Genomic DNA, 21,921 nt, shown 5'->3' on the forward strand with positions numbered 1-21,921 from the left:
CGTTTATGACAGATTACGTCTGAAGAGAACAAATGCAACTTCTGACTGCAGTGCAGCCCATTTACTGCTGGAAATGTGTTTTAATCCTGAAACTTGGGATTCATGGCTTGTAAAACTGAACAGGGAAGTACTGGGGGTTCACTTGTCAATATTAACTCATTCCTTCAGAAGGCAAGTACCAGCTTCCCTCAAATGAGTGGCTGTTAAGCCTTTGTGCAAGAAACCATCTCTTGCACTGGTGATCTTACCAATTTGTGCCCTGGCTCTGATCCTCCCTTTTTGAAAAAGGTTGAAAAGATGGAGAAGTAATTTCAGTAAGTGTGCACAGGATGCAAGTTATTGAAAGTCTGTCTACTTATCAATATTATATGAATCCACCATATCTTGAACCACTATCTAGCACTCTTCCTGATTCAGTGGTTAGTCTCTAAGGTGCCACAAGTACTCCTTTTCTTTTTCCTCTGAAATTGAAATAGCGATTAGGAATTAGCAAAATCTGTCAATTTTATATCACAGCATTTTATTTCCAGGAACCAAGTCATTCACTTTGCTTTTATTTTATTAAAAAAATACAAAAGCATTTCTAAATGCAGCAAAATATTAATGTGGTACATATGTATAGGTTTGTTATCATTAAAGGCAACTAGCTTCCCAATTGTGACAAGCTATAATGTTTCATTTTATTAAAAAAAAATCAATAAAATTCTTTGGAATTTTTTCTTCTCCAAAACAAATACTCCAATGCTCTTTTTCCTTAAAAATGAAATAAATAAGTGCTTTTGATCTGGAAGGCAGTGGTGAATGGAAGGGTTTGGGGAGAACACATAAAAGAACAAATTTCAATAGCAAGGGTTGTATTAGTCAATTTTTTAAAAAAATTCAAAAGAAGTTAAAATCAAAATGACACTGGCCCAAGTACTGAAGTGATTTATGTTGGGTTCTATGCTAATTTACCAGTACAACACAAGCACATGGCTATGGAAAATGCGCCAAGATCATCCCTGATGAAATTCCAGGGAATTCAAGTTACAGCAGGCTTCAATCTAGTTGAGGATGAGCAATTTCACAATTTACTGCTATTGAGAAGTCAGTTTCAATTTTCACTCTCCACTTGTAGTCTCACAAAAAGTTTTATTTTTTAAAATCATTTGAACAAACCACTGTCTAACACAAGCCAGCATTCAGACATTCACCACCTGTAATTGCTTCATCCATGCTCAGAGCAAACCATGGCCAAAAACTGGTGGATTAACATACTGCTACTGTCTCAGATTTCCCGCACTGCTTGTGTTTGCAATTATTCTGACAATAGTGACAGAATACTCAAGGGGCTGTTTGGTGAGCATTCCAAGTTTGCAGTGGACAAGTGTGCACATCACAAAACCACCAACATCACAGCACCTTTCTCAGCTTCAGCACCGAGGCCAACGATTAAGCTACCTTTTCACTTTTACAGATGGTCCATCCAGGTCAAGTGTGAGAAACATCTGCAAAGTAATATGGGGGGAGCTTCATTGTAGCTGCTTATTCTGCTCCTTTCTGTGGATAAACAGGGTGTCCATTTTCTGGGCTATCAATCTGGTAACTTTCACGTTTTTTAATGAAATATTTTTATCATTCTGAATGTCCATAAATGAAATGCACAGTCCATATCATACAGCTATAGTTCTGATTCAGTAATGTCCTCATCAGGGCAACAGTAGTACTCCACAAAACAGATTTGTCCATCTTCATTCCTAATCATATACTGCAGTGAAAGGAACCCCCGATTATCTGTCCGAATAGATACTTTACAAGATAAAGCTAGTGCCTTCGTAGATGGTTTCAGCAAAGAGATCTTGTACCTGCAGGTAAAGAAAAGCCATTTTAAAGTATATAAAATGTAACAGTGACTGAAACCTTCTTCTCAAGTAATGGACCAAAACTGACAAAACCAATTAGCAACATAGCCAACCACAGTAGTGCTTTTACAGTACTTTCCCCTGTTACTGCATCAACAGTGTGCACTTTATACTCTAATTCTTATTACTGAACTTTTAACCAGAGGAACAACTTCTGTCAAAGGGAAATTTTTAAATACGACTCTGTTCTAGGGAAAGTCAGGCATTTCAGTAGCTGACGAAACCACTTTTTCAGCTTCTTGGTCAGAATGTGTCATCAGACTACTACGGTCACTGTCCTGATCACTGACCTGTTTGTCTGGGTCTGGTTGCAATGAAATGCTTCCATCAAATCAGAGTCTTTGGGATAGTCAAGATGAGCACTTCCTGCATTGCCAAAGGTGGATAACCTAAAAGACATCATGCACCAACTCAGCAAAGCATTTGATATTAGCGCTATCAAATTTGAAAAGTGGAAACAACAAAGTAATGTTATACATCAAGACGATTCTCAAAGCAGAAGATTTCAACACACTTCTGACTCTTCATGAGACACGAGGTAGCACAGCCAGCATTTAATTTAATGAATGAATCACAAGCGTAAGATCTTGTGGCACTCCAAACTCAGAGTTCCCCTAATAGCACCTGACTGTGGTTTCAAAGAAAGCGGACTTACGCTAATGAAAGACTGTGACCCCTAGGTGCTAATGGCATACAATAATCAATCTGCTGCCACACCAGAAACTGAAAGAAACCTGCTCTGCAGCACCTAGTTGTGGAGCTGCCATGAATGTGGAAAGCTCATGAGTTCCCCTATGTGCTAGCTACAGCATACAAGTCCTGATTTTTCATCCCAACCCAGGCCATGCAGACCTTGGAACTTAATTCTTCATAACCAAAAATACTAAATGAATGCATTCAAAACACATCCTGGAATTTGTTTACAAAATACAAGATAAAAGGAGTTGTATCTGCTTATGCTAAGGCTGAAGCTGGCCCCAAGGCTGGCCCATAACCTTAAAATGATGATGTATTCTATTGCCAAAAGCCTCAGGTTGAAAATTTTGGAATGTTGCGAAATAAGGAATGAACGGTTGCCTGGTATCGTGTCTGAATAATTAAAGTCTTCATATGTGATGCAGCAACCATTATAACAGAAGGCACATTTAAACAAATATGGTGCAGATCTGCACAATGTTGAATAAGCAGCAACAATAATTCCAAACATCGAAGAACAACTAAGTTGCTAAACATGAACCTTTGAAATGGACATGTAGTTTCTGATACCTGAAATAAGGCTTGTCTGGAGACATGGTGATCTGCAGGACCTCACTGGTCATATCTAATTCACCAAATGCTTCTCGTAACCCTTCTGACTGCAGGATAATTTTGTTAACCACATTTGTACTGCAGAAATCAAAATCTAGTGTCTCTTCAGGTTCTTCAGTGTTAATTTTACATACAGTTACCACACCTCCTTCTTCTAGAAATAGGGTCAAGGGGTAGCCATAACCATGGTAACACATTCGAAGCGCTGTTGAAGTACCTGAAATGATGAAAAAATTAGCACTCTAAGAGCTAGATGGTGTAACCTTTGGAGACCTGGATTCTAGCCATGCTTAGATCACAGATTAAATTAGTTTATGATGCTCAGTCTAGTCTCAGACCTTTACTGAATTCTGTCTCAATCACAAAATCGTCACATAATTTAGGACAGTCTCTTTTCAAAAAGGCCCAGGATAGGAATAGCCAGGATATTAGAGTTCATACAAATGTGCAATGGCAGAATTGTCTGAGAAAGGTGTGACTAGTCTATTCTAATTCATAAGTAACACCTAAGAAAACATATCTGGAAAAACTATTTTCAAGCAGGAAGATAGTTCAACTTCTAATATGTAAAATCAAAGATAAGAACGGGATGTTTGACAAAGGAATATTATAATTCACAGTTCATGTAAATAGTGCAATATTTAAATTTGAAATAGCAGTTGAGGAAAAAAAGGCATTTTTTTAAGTGATCCACTGGAAAACTAACTGCATATGAAATAATACAGAGCATCCTGAATTATACAAACAACACAACAAGATGTGAGGCTATACAAAATACCTTATGGGCGCCAAGACATAAGGCGAAAAGCAAGGGGCTTTTTACTAACTGAGGAATGTGATTAGAGAAAGGAGAATCATGTCCTTAAGGCACTGGAATTCTACTCAGGATATCTTGGTTTAGTTCCCAGCTCCCACAGCCATCCTGTGCAAACTTGGACAAGTAACAGTCTCTCTCTTTCAGTTCCCCATCTGTAAAATGGGGATAATACTTAGAAATGTTGTGAAGATCAATTAATTGTTTTTGAGGTGATCAGATGCTATAATGTAATGCAGGCCAAAGAAGTACAGTAGAACCTCAGTTACGAACACCTCGGTTTGTAACCATGAACAAAACGTTATGGTTCTTTCAAAAGTTTATAACTGAACACTGATTCGATACAGCATTGAACCTTTACTATACAGAAGACAAATGCTGCGTTCCCTTTATTATTTTAGTAATTTATATTTAACACAGTACTGTACTGTATTTGCTGCTTTTTTTCCCATCTCTGCTGCTGCTGCCTGATTGCATACTTGCGGTTCCAAATAAGGTGTGTGTGGTTGACTGATCAGTTTGTAACTATGAGGTTCTACCGTACCTTGAAAGAGTGTACAGCCATTACCGACTTATATGAATGTTTTATAACAGTTTAGGATAGCTGAAGTCTAATGGATTAATCACAAGACTGGGCTTCAGAGGTCCTGTCTAAAGTCTGTCACTGACTCACAGGGTGAGCTTAAAATGGGTCACTTAACCTGTCTGCTTACCTATCTTTATAATAGCTGTTTGAAAGCTACAGAGAGAAAGGACCATAAGCACCAAGTATGTGGTTGGTTCGATAAATAAAAGCCAACTTGCACCACAAATGGATTTCCTTCTACTTGCAACAACTGGCCCCTCTATGGGGTTGTCTATACTTACAGCTAGATCAGCACTGCTGAGATCAATGCAGCAGTGTCGATTTAGTGGGTCTAGTGAAGACCTGCTTAATCAATGGCAGAGCGCTCTCCAGTCAACTCTAGTATTTCACCTCTCCGAGAAGAGTAAGGGAAGTTGACAGTTTCCCCTCGACACAGCATGCTGTAGACACCGTGGCAAGTCGACCTAAGCTACGTCGACTCTGAGTAGCGTATCTTGAGTCGACTTATTACAGTTGTTATAGACAAGGACTAAGCCCTAACATTTCCTAGATCTGTGTATAATCACAAGATTCCTCTACCACTTCTCTTACAAATCTTATTTATGAACACATTTTGTCTTCCAAACTCGAAACTTCTCATTGGGTACCTTTCACTGCTCCTTTACTTATAACTGTGTCCACTGCCACTTCTTCTGTTACAGTGTCTGCATTCAGTTAAGTACCTACCCCCCAGTCACTCAAGCAATTATCATAGCATACAGTTGCAGCAACTGAAGAAGCTAGCATGTGGCCTAATCAATCAACGGTAGCTGCTCTTCACGGGGGGTGTCTTAGTATGGGAAAGATCACTTTCATGAAGCCACTTTGAGAAGTGGCTAGAAGCACAGGTTTCATGCTTATGATTACTGAGGGCATCAGATCAGGACATGCACACACAATACCTGCCAAAGAATTTGTACCAAAAATGGTCAAGCAGTCTAAAAGAACAGCCAAATTGATTCGAAACATCACCGACTCTTCCTGTATAATAAATTCTTGAAATATCCCTGCCTGTAAAAACAAACAAAAAAAGATAAAAAGTGTGTATGGAAGAAATACATTTGTTTTCCTTTCTGCAGTAGCAGTGATTTAACAATCATCTCTATAAATCCATAATTTTCACCTTCAGAGCGCAACACGATACAAAATAAGAGCCAAATAAGTGGCACATGAGAGCATATAGTCAGGATCCTTTAAAAATTAACACATAATTTAGAAAAAAGAAAACCACATAAGTATGATATTTGAGCAGTGGCCTTTTACGGTTTAATAAGAAGCTATAAATGTTAAAGTATAAAGATCTCCCCACCAATCAGCAAATGTTTAGTGTGCTGTGCAACTTCAATAAAACCAAGACTTCTCATTTATTTCCAGTACACCCAGTGTGATCAGTGCTTCCAAAAACAGAAGGCAGCACAATTTCTGCCCTGAGGAGCTCACAATCTAAAGACAGTCAAGTAAGCAAACAGCAGCAGGTGGAAGGGAACACATTGAATTTTAAGAAACCATGTTTTGTTTAAAGAAATAAAACTAAACAAGGACGTCAAAATATAAGACTAGAGAAAGGGGCTAATTTTCTCTCTCTGCCCCCTTCTTTCCCTTTCTTATTTTGTTTTTTATTCTCCCTCCACTTTATTTTAGGGGGGGAGAAATCAATGAAATGAAAAATTACTAGAGATAGCAGAAAAGGGTAACATAGGGTCAACGGTAATCATACTAAATACATGTTGGAAAAAAAATGATTTACAGTGATATTCAGAGGTGAGGAGAGATGCAATGAGGTGGATGTTAAGGGGAGTGAACTCAGTCCCGTAGGGCTCACCACACTAATTGCTTGATGACCTAAGACACAAACCTGAACTCCCTAAAAAGTGGATAGAATCTGAATGCAGAACACTTTGAGATCATGAAATGGAAGATGATGTATAAAACAAATTATTACTACTATTATTTTGAGAGATGATCAACAAGATATTTCAAAAGGAAAAATAATGAACTCTCTCACTGACAATGGAGAGGAAATGTTTACTGTCAAGCAAGAGGGTATAACTGGAAGTAATGGGATGGAATTAGGGAAAGGGAAATAAGGCTGAATACTAGTAAAAAGCTTCTCAAGAGTGAGCTCTGTTCAACTGTAGAACTGTCTTCCATTAGGGAAGTGGTGGGATCTTTATCATCATGAGTCATCTATAAATACATCAGACAAAGCAGTGGAGAATATACCCATAGTGAACAATCCTACACTGGCCTCAGAGGATGCGCTGAATGACCTACAAGGTCTTTCCCTATCTCTAACTTTAATATCCAGTAGTATTGCAGGGCACTCGCTGGGTCAGATTCTCCACCTTATGCCTACGATTTTGACAATTCCGCTCCATCCACTAAGATAAACTGTATGCACTTCCTTACTCTCTCCAACAGTCCTTCCATCACATACTTGGTTTCCATTCTTAGGTACTTCTAGTCTCTCTAATACTTCCCTGGCTCATTTAATGCTCTCATATCTCACAGTGACTTCATACTATGTGCTTATACAAGACTCAGTGTGAAAATAATGGTGATCCTCTCACATGCTATAGTACCAATAAAACAGAAAAACAATTCCCTCTCTGCTACATCAAGAACTTAACTCCAGCATTTCTGAATATTGTCAACATCTGCACTTTTGAAAGCCTAGAACTGAAATATCTAACACCTTGGACCCACTGGTCTCATCTTGTTTTTTTATTTGACTGGATAATGTCCACTGGGAAAGCCATTGACAAATGCAAGAGAAAGGGAAAAACTGCTATTTTAAACATGTGAAAGACTGATCACAGATGTACTGATGGTCTGATGATGTGCTAGGCTCCTTACCTGAATAAAGGCATTTGCCTGCAGACACTTTGCATTTTCCACTGTAACCTTGATTCCATTTGTAGTTGCAAAACATGTTGCATGGTCTTTAAAATGAATGGCTTTTAGGATATTTGAGAGGTTTCTGACATTGTCGAGACTGGCGACTAAAACATACTGATCATCACCAGTTTCAGGTTGAGTGGAGAGGGGCATTATCTAGTTTGCATTCACCACTCCCGTCTTTCCTGTGACTGTATAAGATGTAGTTTCAAAGAGAACCTAAAAAGAGGCAACATACTTGTGTTAATGTGAATTGCTCTTTATGGATGAAACATGGGGGAAAAAAAGCTTCACAAAGCTGTGATGATGTACTGGCAGCAATGCTTTGGTATAATTAAATATTTCATGAATAGACCAGGAATATATACAAAGAATCCAAAAAAATTATAGATATTTCTACTACCTGAGAGAGATGTTGAGGTCCAGTACTATTAAAATAGCAAAGTAACAAGATGCACAAGTATATTCCTATATCTGTGTACCACGGACCCCTGCTGGATAGACCATGAGACCAGTTCATTTTATTTACAGATATATATATATATACACAAACACACACACACACACACACAAATTTCCCTCTATTTGAGCTTTAGCTCACAAAGTAGAGGCCTGTGTTTTTGAAAATGCAAGAAAAGATAGCTGATATTTCATCCTTCTACTCTCCCCTCGTTCTATCCAGCTTGCAAGGAAATATATTTACATCTTTACTGCTTTAAGTAGCATCTCCCTTTTTGTACAGGATCATATTATAGGCAAACTGCAAAACAAACTAATACAGAAGTTGTATCCACGTGGTTTATTGATGCTTTAGGCTGATAAATACTGTACAGATTAATAGGCTTTTTTATTACATGACAAAGATCAGGTCCCAACTTGCCTTGGTCTTCTGGAGGACTCTTTGGAAGACTACACACTTCCCACATTAGTGGGAATGCTGAGTTGCAGCTTTCCCATTCCCAGGTGTCTTCTCCCTGGGAAGAATGCTGAGTGTCACCTGCGATTTCAGCGTAGTGCGATGCTCCTATCCTGCTCCAGTTCTCCAGTCATCCAGGAAAAAAGTCAGATCTGGTATTTCTATTGTAAACAAACAAAAACAGAAAGATTCCATTTTCATACACACTTCATAAAGAAATAAAGTCCACAATCATATTTTTCCTTTACAATTCACTTTCAATAGCAGATGGGCACGACTGACATTATGAGCACATGTATAGGTGTCATACAAGCAGACACTGTCGGGGAGATTTTTAATGACACGAAGGGCAGTTCGTTGCCCAAAATCTTTTGGTAGTCAATGGTGAAAATCTCTGCAAAGCTCCTCCTATCTCTATTTCTATGCCTACTTTAAAGGATGAACATTACCGTGAAGAAGCACGATAGTTTTAATTTCACCACTAATTTTTTCCTGCTGTTGATAAGAAAAAATGGCTGTACTCCACTTTGTGAGCAGAAATAAGTTAGTGCTATTAACACACCTTACAGTCCATTCTTCTGATTTAAATTTAACAGAAAGCCTTTCACTTCCATTCACAAAGCTCTAGGTTAAAGCGGCTGCTTCCTTTTGGACATTATACTCATTCTTTTTTGTAAAAAGAAAAGGAGTACTTGTGGCACCTTAGAGACTAACCAATTTATTTGAGCATGAGCTTTCGTGAGCTACAGCTTACTCATGCTCAAATAAATTGGTTAGTCTCTAAGGTGCCACAAGTACTCCTTTTCTTTTTGCGAATACAGACTAACACGGCTGTTCCTCTGAAACCATTCTTTTTTGTGCTACTGTATTTTTTGTTTCTCCATGTGCAGTATTAGTTTTATGCATATTCTTCCAGGGATGAGGTCGTAACACCCCCCTCCGTCTCCCAAATCTTCAGCAGCCTCTCAGCGGGGCGAACAGGATTCCCGGCGTTCCCCTCCTCGTCACTGCTGTGCTGCAATGCAGGACCAAGGTGACTCCTACCTCGTGTTGTGTCTGATCATTAGCATTAAATCAGTTAAAAGTCTGCAGAACCATTACATCTCGCGCAGGTCTACATCACACGCACCCAGGGACTCCACCATACCGAGGTTGGTGCTCCGTGGGCCAAACTCTGTGCCCTGTTTTTCGCCTTCAGTACGCTCCCCAAGCACGGATGCGTATTACAGCCCGCGGTGACAAGAGCCAGAGCAGAGGTACCAAGCCTACTGACCAGCGTGCGCAGCACCCGCAGCCACACACTGGCTACACTACCTGCAGGGCCCGGAGGCTGCCACACGGGTCACAGCTGTGCGCTGACCGGGCCACACGCGGCCCTGGGGTTGAGAGCCGCGGAGCTAGAGGGATCGGGACTCCGGGCCCCTTTGCACGAGGCACTGAGCAACGGACACAGACCTACGGCCCGTGGGCCCCCCCAGCGCCTGAGCCCCCCCGCTGGGGAACCGGCGGCCCAGGGGCAGAGCTGAGCGGGAAGCCTCACCCCAGGCTCGGGCGGGGCGCTGCAGCAAGGGTCGGGGGTCCGCCCGGGGAGCCCGCCCCCGCCTACCGCCGTCACACGCGACGCGAGTCCTCCCTACGGCGCAGTTAGGTGCTCGCCCCCTGCTTTACGGCTGTCGTACAACGAGGCCCGCCGGAGCCGGGCGGCACGCCGGCCGCCAGGACCATAGAGAGAGGAGCGGAAGATTGTAGAAAGGGAGCTCAGCTTCCGGTGTGAGGGTCATGTGCAAGCGAGATGGCGGCGGCCAAGAGGAAGCGTGGAGGTGCTGCGACCCGGCCGAGGAAACGAGCTAGAGGGGCTCCGAATGGGACCGGGCCGCCGGCCAAGCCAAGCCCGCAGGGAGCGGAGAGGGAGGAGCACAGCATCCCGGCTCCTATCTCTAAGGTAAAAACAGCGGCTGATCCGGCTCCTGCCCGAGGCCTGTATCCGTCGTCCCCCCCCCCCATCCCCCCCGGGGTATGTGGCTGGCCCGGACTGTCTCCGCCGGTCCCTGTACGGCGCGGAGGGTAAGAGGCCGGGGCGGCCTAGGCTGTATTCTCCCTTTTGGGGCAGGAGCTCTGGGCTGGTCCTTCTTACTCGCTATCCCCGCTGCGGGAGCGGGAGGGCCCGCACTGTTGGGGTGAGGCGGGGGAAAGCTGTCTCTCCTCAGGGGAAACTCCCCACGGGCCGGAGATCACCCTTCTCTAGCCTCAGACCATTTAGAGACCTCTTATTAGAGAAGCAGCTCTCTTCCCTCTGAGTCCTCGGTATTCTTGCAGGGCTTGGCGTGGAAGGGAGCAGATCGCTGGTTGCAGCCCCTCCACAGAGACATGTACTGCCTCGTTCTGTGTGGTCACCCGAACTCTTCATATGGGTGTGCAAAGCAAGGTTATGATGCACTGTTATGATCTGCCCAGATATCTTGAATACCCTAGTTACTAATATCATGGAGATACTACATCTAGGCACATGAAGGGCCGCCCTGGATCATATAATGCAATTGCAATATAGCAATACTAACATCCTAAAATATTATCAGAGTTAAAACAAATCATAAAGTGTTGCACAAGGACTTGATAGCTAGTTTTAGTGACTATTTTATTTAGGGAGCATCCCAAATGACACGGTTCAGAAGTTGTACATTTGACAGTTTTTCAGTTTTTTTAAATAACTTGCATGTTGAAATTGGAAATCCTATAGTCCATAGAAGCTACCTGGGCCTTCTGTACTGAATTAACAGAGGATTTGTTTGCAGCAGACCCTTTTATCCTGTGCTCCTTTACAACTCCCTGGCTCTCAGTTCACTTCGTAGAGAAAGCAACAGATCGGCCTTTTCTTGTGACTGAGATGACCTGCTGTGCTTCTAGTATTATTGGCTTTCTGCACAGCTCCGATTGCTGCAGAGCCATTTGTCAATGTCCAGGGGAGGGAGGAGTTTAATCAAAGCCCCTCACTATTCTGTTGCTAACTCAAAAGGAGGATTAGGATGACTTCCCTGGGGATATTGCCATTTCCTCCCTTTCAGAGACAACTATTCCTAGAGATCATAAAAATATTTTAGAAGCAACAGCTGTTGTCTCTGGAATGGACTGAATGGCTGGGATTTTCAAAGTACTTTCTTGAGTGAATCGCACGGCACTCCTCTCTAAGTTCTTAACTCTTCCTTCACCTTAAAACTACACAAGATAAACACTTCTGTATTATCACTATATGCAGTTTAACTTTTATGCACTTAATGTCATTTTGCTATATTAAGTTGCGTATTCTGTCAGTGTAGATTCCTGTATTATGCCTGACCCTCATGGTTATTGTTTAAATGGGAAAACAAATAGATTTCATGGCCTCTTACCCCTCCTGTCTGCAAGCAGGTGCACCCTGATACATGAAGTTTATCACAGCCTAAGAGGGGAATTTTTATGTGAGCAGCCTCAAATATCCATAGTTTAGCACTGAAAACATTGAGTTGATTAGGGTCCTTTGTGTAGGAATTAAGTACTCAAGTGTGGAAGATCAGAGTTATCCACATAAGCACATATAATTTCTGCAGCCTATTGAAAAGGCAGCACTTTGTTTTAATTGGAAACTTCTGCACAAATGCAGATTTTTAAAAATTTGAAATATCTTAATTGATTAAATATTAACTTTGATCTTAAAAAGTTTAAGATTAGAAACATTTTTTTTTCAGCTTAACTTTGTGTTTCTTTTAGGGTAAATGGAAAAACAAAGAGCGGGTGCTTATTTTCTCTTCTAGAGGAATAAACTTCAGAACGAGACATCTAATGCAAGACTTGCGAACGTTGATGCCCCACTCTAAAGCAGGTAGGGTCTAGGTTAGAGGTGGGCAGACTACGGCCCGTCCTGGCCTGGGAGGCTTGTCCTCAGCCCCTCCCCTGCTGTTCCCTCTCCCCCCGCAGCTACGCTGCTGCACAGGCAGCGCATGCAGCAGTGTGGGGGTTGAGTAGAGGATCCCGGGGGGAAGTCAGGGAACAGGGGGCGGTTGGATGGGGCGGAGGTTCTGGGGCGGTCAGGGGTTGGGGAACAGTGGGAATTGTATAGGGCATGGAAGTCCCAGGGGGCCTGTCAGGGGCGGGGGTGTGGATAGGTTGGGGCAGTCAGGGAGCAGGGGGGGTTGGATGGGGGTGGGATCCCCGGGGAGGGGAGGTTTGGGGCAGAGGGTCCCGGGAGGGGGCAGTCAGAGGACAAGGAGCAGGGGGGGTTGGATGGGTCAGGGGTTGTGAGGGGGACAGTCAGGAGGCAGGAAGTGATAGGGGGTGGGGGCCAGGGCCAGGCTGTTTTGGGGGAACAGGCTTCCCTACCCAGCCCTCCATACAGTTTCTCATCCGATGTGGCCCTTGGGCCAAAAAATTTGCCCACCCCTGGTCTAGGTACTGCTTGTGTCTAACTTGGTCAGTGTTTTGGGATATTCTAGTTTATTACACCACTTGCCTCCAACAGCCTGCTTTTTGAAGGTGGTGCATAATTCTTAATTTATATGGCTCACTGTCGTTGACATTATTTACCCCAATTGCTGCACAGAATAACTGTTGGATTCTAAATAAGATTGTTAGGAAACTAGGCCTCCATTCTGCAAACACTCAAATTCGTGCTTTGCTTTGTTTCACTATTCCTGTGACTTCAGAAAAACTACTTGCATGCATAATGCAACATGTTTCAGTGTTTGCTGGATTGTGGCCTTAAGCTAGTATGTGCAAAAACTGTTGTTAACAGAAACCCAATTAATGAGTAAGAGATGAAATAATATCAACAGTGAAAATGAGTTATATGCAAACTGCTGAGAAACACAAACATTGAGAAAATGCTTAGTCTTTCTGTCGTAAAAGTAGGTGAAATTTTCAGAAAAGTGGGAGCGTTTTTGTTTTTGTTTTGTTTTAAATGGCTGGTGTCCCTTGTAATATACAAAAGCATACAAGACTGCTCAGTGGTACTTTTTTCTTTGTTTACAGACACTAAAATGGACCGTAAAGATAAGCTGTTTGTAATTAATGAGGTAATGGCATGACTAAACTAATATTTATATTTTGGCTTTTTGGAAATTGTGTGAGACCGAGAAGAGGGCCAGATAAGTGATGTTGAAATAAAAGAGAATTTTGGTTTACTTCATGCAGCACAAAGAGTCTAAGTCCTGCTGTTTGAGTTACTTGCTAAACCACAGGAAGTAATTAGAGTAATTCTTCTGGGTAGAAAATAGGTTCATTCACTTTCCTGTATTTAATTCTGACTCTTTGAAACGAAGACTAGTAAGTAAAATATTGATATAATCATGCATTAGTCCTCACTTTTGTTAGACATGATCTGACATACACAAGAACCTGGTCCTGAAAGCACTCTGTATGCAGAACTCCTATTGAAATCAATAAAAGTTCTGTGCACAAAAGGCTTACAGAATAGAGTCCTAGGGTGGCATATCTGTATCTTGGGTGTAAATATACCATGGCTGCAAAGACTTTGAATAAAAAACATTACAGGATGAAAACAAACAAGAAAAGGGCTGATGGAAGGAGGACAAGGTTACAAAGATTAAAAACCGTTGTGGTTGGTTTTTGTCAAGAACATATGTAATTTCAATCTTAAAATACTTAATTGGTGGTAGGGATGTGCTTTTTTGTGCAAGGCTGAAGGAGGCAATAAGGAGTACATGTGGTATAGCTAGTGAATTGAACTAAGTGGCAATATGGGTGGATCCATTAGTGGAGATGAACCAAAGAGGAATCAAAGTAGTTTAGACTTCCACGAGAAAAGATGAGCTGATAGAGAGTGAAGACACTGCAAGTGTCTGTGGCTTTTGTGATGGAGTAAAGACTTTTGGGAGCTAGTGCCTTTGAATCATTACCCCAATGAAAGAACTGCTATTGCTTCTTTTGTGCTTTAGTCCCCTGGTACCCTTTCTAGTTGAGGGAAGGGAGAAGAAGGGTAGGCTGGCAAGCCTATTCTGGCCTTATCTCCTCCCCGCATGCTGGCGTGCTGCTGGTGGAATGTATTAAATAACTTCCTGGATTAAAATGATTGCTGTTCATGAACTCTTTTTTTTTTTTTTTAAATGAGGCCTCTTATTTTGAAATAGGAAATTTTCTATTGATAAAGAGAAACTTAATTTCAAGAACAAGAACCTATATAGAATAGAAGCATTTTTTTTCATAGATATTTAGGTCAGAAGGGACCATTATGATCATCTAGTCTGACCTCCTGCACAACGCAGGCCACAGAATTTCACCCACCACTCCTGCAAAAAACCTCACACCTATATCTGTGCTATTGGAGTCCTCAAATCGTAGTTTAAAGACTTCAAGGAGCAGAGAATCCTCCAGCAAGTGACCCATGCCCCATGCTACAGAGGAAGGCAAAAAACCTCCAGGGCCTTTTCCAATCTGCCCTGGAGGAAAATTCCTTCCCGACCCCAAATATGACGATCAGCTAAACCCTGAGCATATGAGCATATGGGGATTTTGTTCCATCACTCTGCAATCTACCAATATAAAGTGCTTTACAAAAGAGGGTGTTTCCCCCATTTTATGTTGGGAAACCTGAAGCACAAATAGGTCAAAAGATCTGCCTGAAGAAAGCCACATGGTGGGCCAGTGGCAGAGCTGAGACTAGACCCTAGGTGCCCTGACAGTCTAATGCCCCATCCACTGGAGTGTTGGTAGTCTTCTGGGAGTAAAAATAATTTAAAAGCCTTTCAAGGTGGCTATTACTTAAAACTGAGTTTTCTGCAGGCACCAGGTGTTAACTACTAATGCAAGACGTTTGCATATTTTCATATTAGGACAGAAATACTTGAGACAGATTTGGAAGGTTTGTGAAAAGATCCATAGAGCTTTGTTAATAGCTAATTTGTCATATGCCTTCTTTTTATATAGATTTGTGAAATAAAAAACTGCAATAAGTGCATATTTTTTGAAGCCAAAAAGAAACAGGATCTCTACATGTGGTGAGAAAATACATTATGCTTTATTAAATCTCCCTCTATAATCATAGTTGCTTGTATTCCAACTAGAACTCTATTTAAAACATCCTACAGTTTGAAGATTTACACCTTTAGTGATCCATACATTTCAAGAGTGACATTTTTAAAAAGTACAGTTAAACTTGCTCATATGGTAGCATGCACTTGCTTTCCCTCTGTTGGCTGTTGCTTGCCAGAAGAGAAATGTTCCACTATTCCTTGTGGCGTTTGTGTAGTGATTTTATTTTTTTTTTTTTAAATACATTTATATTTGAGTATACCTGAGCTGCCACAGAATTTCCAGTCTTCCCTACAGGATTGCTGCAGAAATTTAAGCCAAACTTCCCATAGAATACTTCAGGTCTTGGCAGTCGTGGCAAGAGTAAATGAGACTGGCTTTATATAGAAAAATGCTATTTAAAAATTTTAAAAGCAGCAAAATAAGTGTAAATTAAACACTATTTTCTATGAAGCCTCATCATTTGAGGTCTACTGATTATACCTTAAGCCATTTTTTATTAAAATATCTAAAATGAATTACCATTTATACACAACAAAAGCCAGTTTTAAAACTACTACAGTAAAAAGTCTGGTTGAAATTTACTATAGAATTCTAAAGTATTTATTTTTCTTGCCATTACTAATGGATGTCTTTTGTTTCAGGCTTTCAAATTCACCTCAAGGACCATCAGCCAAATTTTTAGTACAGAATAGTAAGTTGAGCTCTCAGATTAAGTCACTTCTTCTGCTTGTATTTATTTATTTTTTCTTAGAAAAAATGTTTAAATACTAAAACTGTTCAAAATCATTGTAGTTCATACCCTAGCAGAGCTGAAGATGACTGGAAACTGCCTGAGAGGCTCACGGCCTCTTCTGTCCTTTGATACGGCAAGTACAGGATTTCAGATTGCTTGATCTGCAGTATCTGATTTTCTTTTTCTCTATACTGCTGTTGCCTTGTGTGTGTTCATAAAATTGTATTTTTCTCTTCTAGGTGTTTGATCAAGAGGCACACTATGCTCTGTTAAAAGAGTTATTTATTCAGGTCAGTACGTGCCAACTTGGTTTTGGGATTTCTTGCATCTTACAATCTTTGTGCTAATATTTCAGGCTTAAAACATATTGCAAGTTGCTTGTGTGTGTCTTCGTACTTACACACTAAGCCTGCAAAGACTTAAGCATGTGCTTGAAGTCAATGGAACGACTCACATACGTAAGTCTCTGCAGGATCAGGATGTTAAATAGTAAAACAAGATGAATGCAAAGGTAATTAAACTTTGTATTTTGGACTCTTGATCATTTTAGATGAGAAATTTGTTTTTGTCTTGTTACAGATTTTTAGTACGCCACAGTATCACCCCAAAAGCCAGCCTTTTGTAGATCATGTATTCACGTTCTCCATCACAGACAACAGAATCTGGTTTCGAAACTATCAGGTTGGTTGTTTCCACTGACTTTTTAAAGATTGCACTAAATGTATGGTATGATATATATGAAATACAGTAAATTGAAAAAAGAAAAGGAGTACTTGTGGCACCTTAGAGACTAACAAATTTATCTGAGCATAAGCTTTCGTGAGCTACTGAATGCATTCGATGAAGTGAGCTGTAGCTCACAAAAGCTTATGCTCAGATACATTTGTTAGTCTCTAAGGTGCCACAAGTACTCCTTTTCTTTTTGCGAATACAGACTAACAAGGCTCCTACTCTGAAACCAGTAAATTGAAAGGAAACCTTTAACTATTACCAGGATATGCTGACATCAGCCCCACTTATACAAAAAGGTGATTTCAAAATGTTTTATAGTGGACTTAAAACTACCATTTCACATGCTTAACATAAATTAGTTGCATTAGATTTTGTGCTTGAACACCTGTGAATTCATCTGTGTAAAATATTTAAAGAATGTATATGTATAACTCCAGCACAGGAATCTCAGATGAAGGTGTTTGCTATTTTATTACAGATCATCGAAGAAGATGCAGCTCTTGTAGAAATTGGACCTCGTTTTGTTTTAAATCTCATAAAGATTTTCCAGGGCAGCTTTGGAGGACCAACTCTATATGAGAATCCACATTACCAGTCCCCAAACATGGTAATAGTCTTGTCTTTGGTTTTGCTTGCATTTAACAAATTCCTAAGGCCTTGGTTGCACGAGCTGTTCTATATGAGTGTACCCCTGCTCCTAAGAGATCAGCTTGCAGGATCAGGGGCCTCAATGTGGCAACACAGTATGGAGAGGAGGTGAGCAGCCGTCAGTGGTGAAAGAACAGGTTAAGGACTATTTAGAAAAGCTGGACATGCACAAGTCCATGGGTCCAGATCTAATGCATCTGAGTGTGCTGGGGGAATTGGCTGATATGATTACAGAGCCACTGGCCATTATCTTTGAAAACTCATGGAGATTGGGGGAGGTCCCGGACGATTGGAAAAAAGGCAAATATAGTGCCCATCTTTAAAAAAGGGAAGAAGGAGAACACAGGAAACTACAGACCAGTCAGCCTCACCTCAGTCCCTGGAAAAATCATTGAGAAGTTCCTCAAGGAAACCATTTTGAAGCACTTGGAAGAGAGAGAGGTGATCAGGAACAGTCAACATGGATTCACCAAGGGCAAGTCATGCCTGAGCAACCTGATTGCCTTCTACGATGAGATAACTGGCTCTGTGGATATGGGGAAAGCAGTGGACGTGACCTATATCTTGACTTTAGCAAAGTTTTTGGTAGTCTCCCACAGTATTCTTGCCAGCAAGTTTAAAAAAAAGTATGGATTGGATGAATGGACTATAAGGTGGATAGAAAGCTGGCTAGATTGTCGGGCTCAACGGATAGTGATCAACGGCTCGATATCTAGTTGGCAGCTAATATCCAGCGGAGTGCCACAAGGGTTGGTCCTGGGGCCAGTTTTGTTCAACATCTTTATTAATGATCTGGATGATGGGATAGACTGCACCCTCAGCAAGTTTGCAGATGACACTAAAGTGGGTGGGAGAGGTAGATATGCTGAAGGGTTGGGATAGGGTCCAGATTGACGTAGACAAATTTGAAGGATTGGGCCAAAAGAAATCTGAGGTTCAACAAGGACAAGTTCAGAGTCCTGCACTTAAGACGGAAGAAGCCCATGCACTGCTACAGACTAGGGACTGAGTGGCTAAGCAGCAGTTCTGCAGAAAAGGACCTGAGGAATACAGTAGATGAGAAGCTGGATATAAGTCAGCAGTGTGCTCTTGTTGCCAAGAAGGCTAATGGCATAGTGGGCTGCATTAGCAGGAACATTGCCAGCAGATCGAGGGACATGATCTTTCCCCTCTATTTGGTATTGGTGAGGCCTTATCTGGATTTTGCATACAATTTTGGGACCCCCACTACAGAAAGGATGTGGACAAATTAGAGAGCCCAGCGGAGGGCAATGAAAATGATCAGGGGGCTGGGGCACATGACTTACGAGGAGAGGCTGAGGGAACTGGGCTTGTTTAGTCTGCAGAAGAGAAGAGTGAGGAGGGATTTGATAGCAGCCTTCAACTACCTGAAGGGGGGTTCCAAAGAGGATGGAGCTTGGCTGTTTTCAGTGGTGGCAGATGACAGAACAAGGAGCAATGGTCTCAAGTCGCAGTGGGGGCGGTCTAGGTTGGATATTAGTAAACACTGTTTCACTAGAAGAGTGGTGAAGCACTGGAATGGGTTACCTGGAGGGGGCGTGGAATCTCCATCCTTAAAGGTTTTTAAGGCCAGACTTGACAAACCCCTGGCTGGAATGATTTTGTTGGTGTTGGTCCTGCTCTGAGCAGGGCGTTGGACTAGATGACCTCCTTTGGTCTCTTCCAACCCTAATCTTCTATGATTCTATGAACACGCTTAATAGGTTATAATTTTAGGATAAAATAATCACTGGCATGTGGACTGAGCAGATTTATGAAACTAATAATGCTGAGTTGTTTAATCTCTCAATGAGAAGATGGCAATATGCTGAGGAATTTGCCAGTTGAAGGGTGATCTTTTTAAGATTGTTTTCTGTCTCCACTTGTATTGTAGAATGTGAACTCGTATGTGAACTTTTTGCAGTATCACCTTGTTAGATGAGTCTTTCTGCCTTTCAGTGCAACTGCATTAACTTACTTTTCTTGTTTTGTTAGCATCGGCGGATGACAAGATTGGCTGTAGCTGCTAAATTCAGAGAAAAACAGCAAGTGAAGGACCTGCAGAAACTTAGGAAAAAAGAAGAAAAGACAATTATTCCAGAAGATCCTACTGAAACTGTCTTTGAAACTCCAGCAGAGGAAAAACCATTGGAAATAGAGTTGGTGAAACCACAGCTAAAAGTCAATTTGAAAAAGAAAAAGAAATTATTTCAACGACAAAGGAAGAGGCAAAAAAAACTTTCCGGGGTGGGAGTGTAAAATGGAAAAAAATTTAAGCAAACTTCAAAAAGTAATCTGTTAGTCTTGCATACTTACGTTTTTAGCTATATTTCAGAGCTATCTTGCATAGGCTCTTATCTTTTTTTTTTTTTTTTTTAAAGTCAGCAGCTGCTTGCCACCAACTTTGAGTAAATGAAAAATCAGATATGGATTTCTTCTGCTCTAGGACTCATCTTATCTCAGACTGTGTTTTAAATAAAATTTGTTGGTATTTTTGTTGTTCGTTTGTTTTCCAAATAATAGATACATTAATGCCTTACAAGGCTCTTAGAGAAATATGGGGATTTCAGGGGGAAGGGGTTGCGGGGCAGCAACAAAAGGGGAATAAGAAAGTCTGACCAAAAATTTCTTACAATTTAATTTGTTTTTTGCAGGGGAGCACTACCTAAAGGAATTTGGGTGCTTACCCACTAGCCATAGTTCAGAAGTTTAGCTCCCCAGTCCCATCCATCAGTAGTCAAGATCTTATTTATATTACATTTCTGACATACAAGTAAACTTTCTCTTTAAAAGATGCAACATGCCTACAGTATTGGTTCATTTTTTTTCTTGGCCAGTTACCCACCCTATCCCACGGTTGTTGAAGAGAAAGGATTGTGATTTTTTTTTTTTTTTTTGATCACAGGGTGATTTTTTTTTCATAGAAAAGGGGGCAAAACATGTTTACTTGGTGTTCTGTCCTTGTGTTGCTGTTACTCAAAGATACAATGGAACATTGTCCTTTATGAGTGCTGATGCTCCTTGATATTTCACCCTTCTCTGTTGTTTTAATTTCTAGTGTGGTAGGTGCTGTACAAACACAGAACAAAAAGACTGTTTCTACCCCCAAAGAACTAACACTCTGAAGAAACTATTGTCCTAGCTTGGACCTTGTTTTTTTAATAGCTCAATTATTTATTAACACTTCTGCACAGAATCAATTTCTAATGTGTTATTTAGAAACAATGACATTTCTATTAACTTTTTTTAAAGTTATTACTAGCAAGAGCACAGTCAGGCCTGTAGTTAGTTAACAGTGTGTGCAATGCATGCACCAGAAATCAGTGCTGGTAAATGAGATTCTGTAACAAAAAAATGAGCTCTTCCTGTTAAGTAAATGTTTACCCAAAATAAAATGGGGGGGGGGGGGGAGGAAGAAGGAGGAGTGCACCTTATAAACCCTATAATCTATAAATAGATTGTAAGCCCTTGGTGGCAAGGACTGCCCTTTTTGTTCTGTGATTGCACAGCTCCTAGCATAATTAATAAATCACACACTTGTAAAATTCTTTCAGCACCTGTGAGAATTTTTTTCATCTAGTAGGAGCAGTGTTACAGACTTGTAATAGATACACATCAGGTACAGCTAGGTACCTGTATTGACTCTGCATAAAGCTTTTCATTAGGGAGAATGGTTGTGAAGGAAATGGGAAAAGCTACCCCTAGCACTGGCAGGAAACAGGACCAAACAAGGGAATATGGAAGAGTAAAAGGTTAAATAGTGGAATGAGGAGCTGTATAGCGGCAAGACTTAGTTTTTCTATAAAAAGAAAAGGAGTACTTGTGGCACCTTAGAGACTAACCAATTTATTTGAGCATGAGCTTTCGTGAGCTACAGCTCACTTCATCAGATGTTTACCGTGGAAACTGCAGCAGACTTTATATACACACACAAATCATGAAACAATACCTCCTCCCACCCCACTGTCCTGCTGGTAATAGCTTATCTAAAGTGATCAACAGGTGGGCCATTTCCAGCACAAATCCAGGTTTTCTGGTTTAACTTGGATTTAAACCTGGAGAATGGTCAGTTTAGATGAGCTATTACCAGCAGAAGAGTGAGTTTGTGTGTGTATGGGGGTGGGGGGGATGTGAGAAAACCTTGATCTATGCAGGAAATAGCCCGACTTGATTATGTAAAGAGTTGTCACTTTGGATGGGCTAGCACCAGCAGGAGAGTGAATTTGTGTGGGGGGGTGGAGGGTGAGAAAACCTGGATTTGTGCTGGAAATGGCCCACCTGTTGATCACTTTAGATAAGCTATTACCAGCAGGACAGTGGGGT

The 21,921-nt window shown here is 41.1% G+C and overlaps 2 protein-coding genes across 7 annotated transcripts; one reads left to right on the plus strand and one right to left on the minus strand.

The window, feature by feature from the left end:
• Positions 1-538: 538 nt before the first annotated feature.
• RAD1 (RAD1 checkpoint DNA exonuclease) lies at positions 539-10,186 on the minus strand. Of its 6 annotated transcripts, none has more exons than XM_048850360.2 (7): positions 10,069-10,186; positions 8,427-8,623; positions 7,505-7,765; positions 5,551-5,659; positions 3,168-3,426; positions 2,192-2,290; positions 539-1,844 (listed from the first exon to the last, which is right to left on the minus strand). In XM_048850360.2, exons 3-7 carry the CDS (start codon positions 7,697-7,699, stop codon positions 1,661-1,663), a joined length of 846 nt encoding a protein of 281 aa, XP_048706317.1. In that variant the 5' UTR covers positions 7,700-7,765; positions 8,427-8,623; positions 10,069-10,186; the 3' UTR covers positions 539-1,660. The 6 variants fall into 6 exon arrangements, with proteins under 6 accessions (XP_048706317.1, XP_048706321.1, XP_048706316.1 ...); XM_048850364.2 differs by having other exon boundaries at positions 5,569-5,659; positions 10,003-10,126; XM_048850359.2 differs by having other exon boundaries at positions 10,003-10,124.
• On the plus strand, positions 10,137-20,094 carry BRIX1 (biogenesis of ribosomes BRX1). Its single transcript, XM_048850356.2, has 10 exons — positions 10,137-10,404; positions 12,207-12,318; positions 13,464-13,507; positions 15,378-15,448; positions 16,127-16,176; positions 16,278-16,351; positions 16,458-16,508; positions 16,798-16,899; positions 17,429-17,557; positions 19,594-20,094. Exons 1-10 carry the CDS (start codon positions 10,255-10,257, stop codon positions 19,855-19,857), a joined length of 1,047 nt encoding a protein of 348 aa, XP_048706313.1. The 5' UTR covers positions 10,137-10,254; the 3' UTR covers positions 19,858-20,094.
• The last annotated feature ends 1,827 nt before the right edge of the window (positions 20,095-21,921 follow it).

The sequence above is a fragment of the Caretta caretta genome, chromosome 5 (genome assembly GCF_965140235.1).
Source record: "Caretta caretta isolate rCarCar2 chromosome 5, rCarCar1.hap1, whole genome shotgun sequence".
NCBI classification, from domain to species: Eukaryota; Metazoa; Chordata; order Testudines; family Cheloniidae; genus Caretta; species Caretta caretta.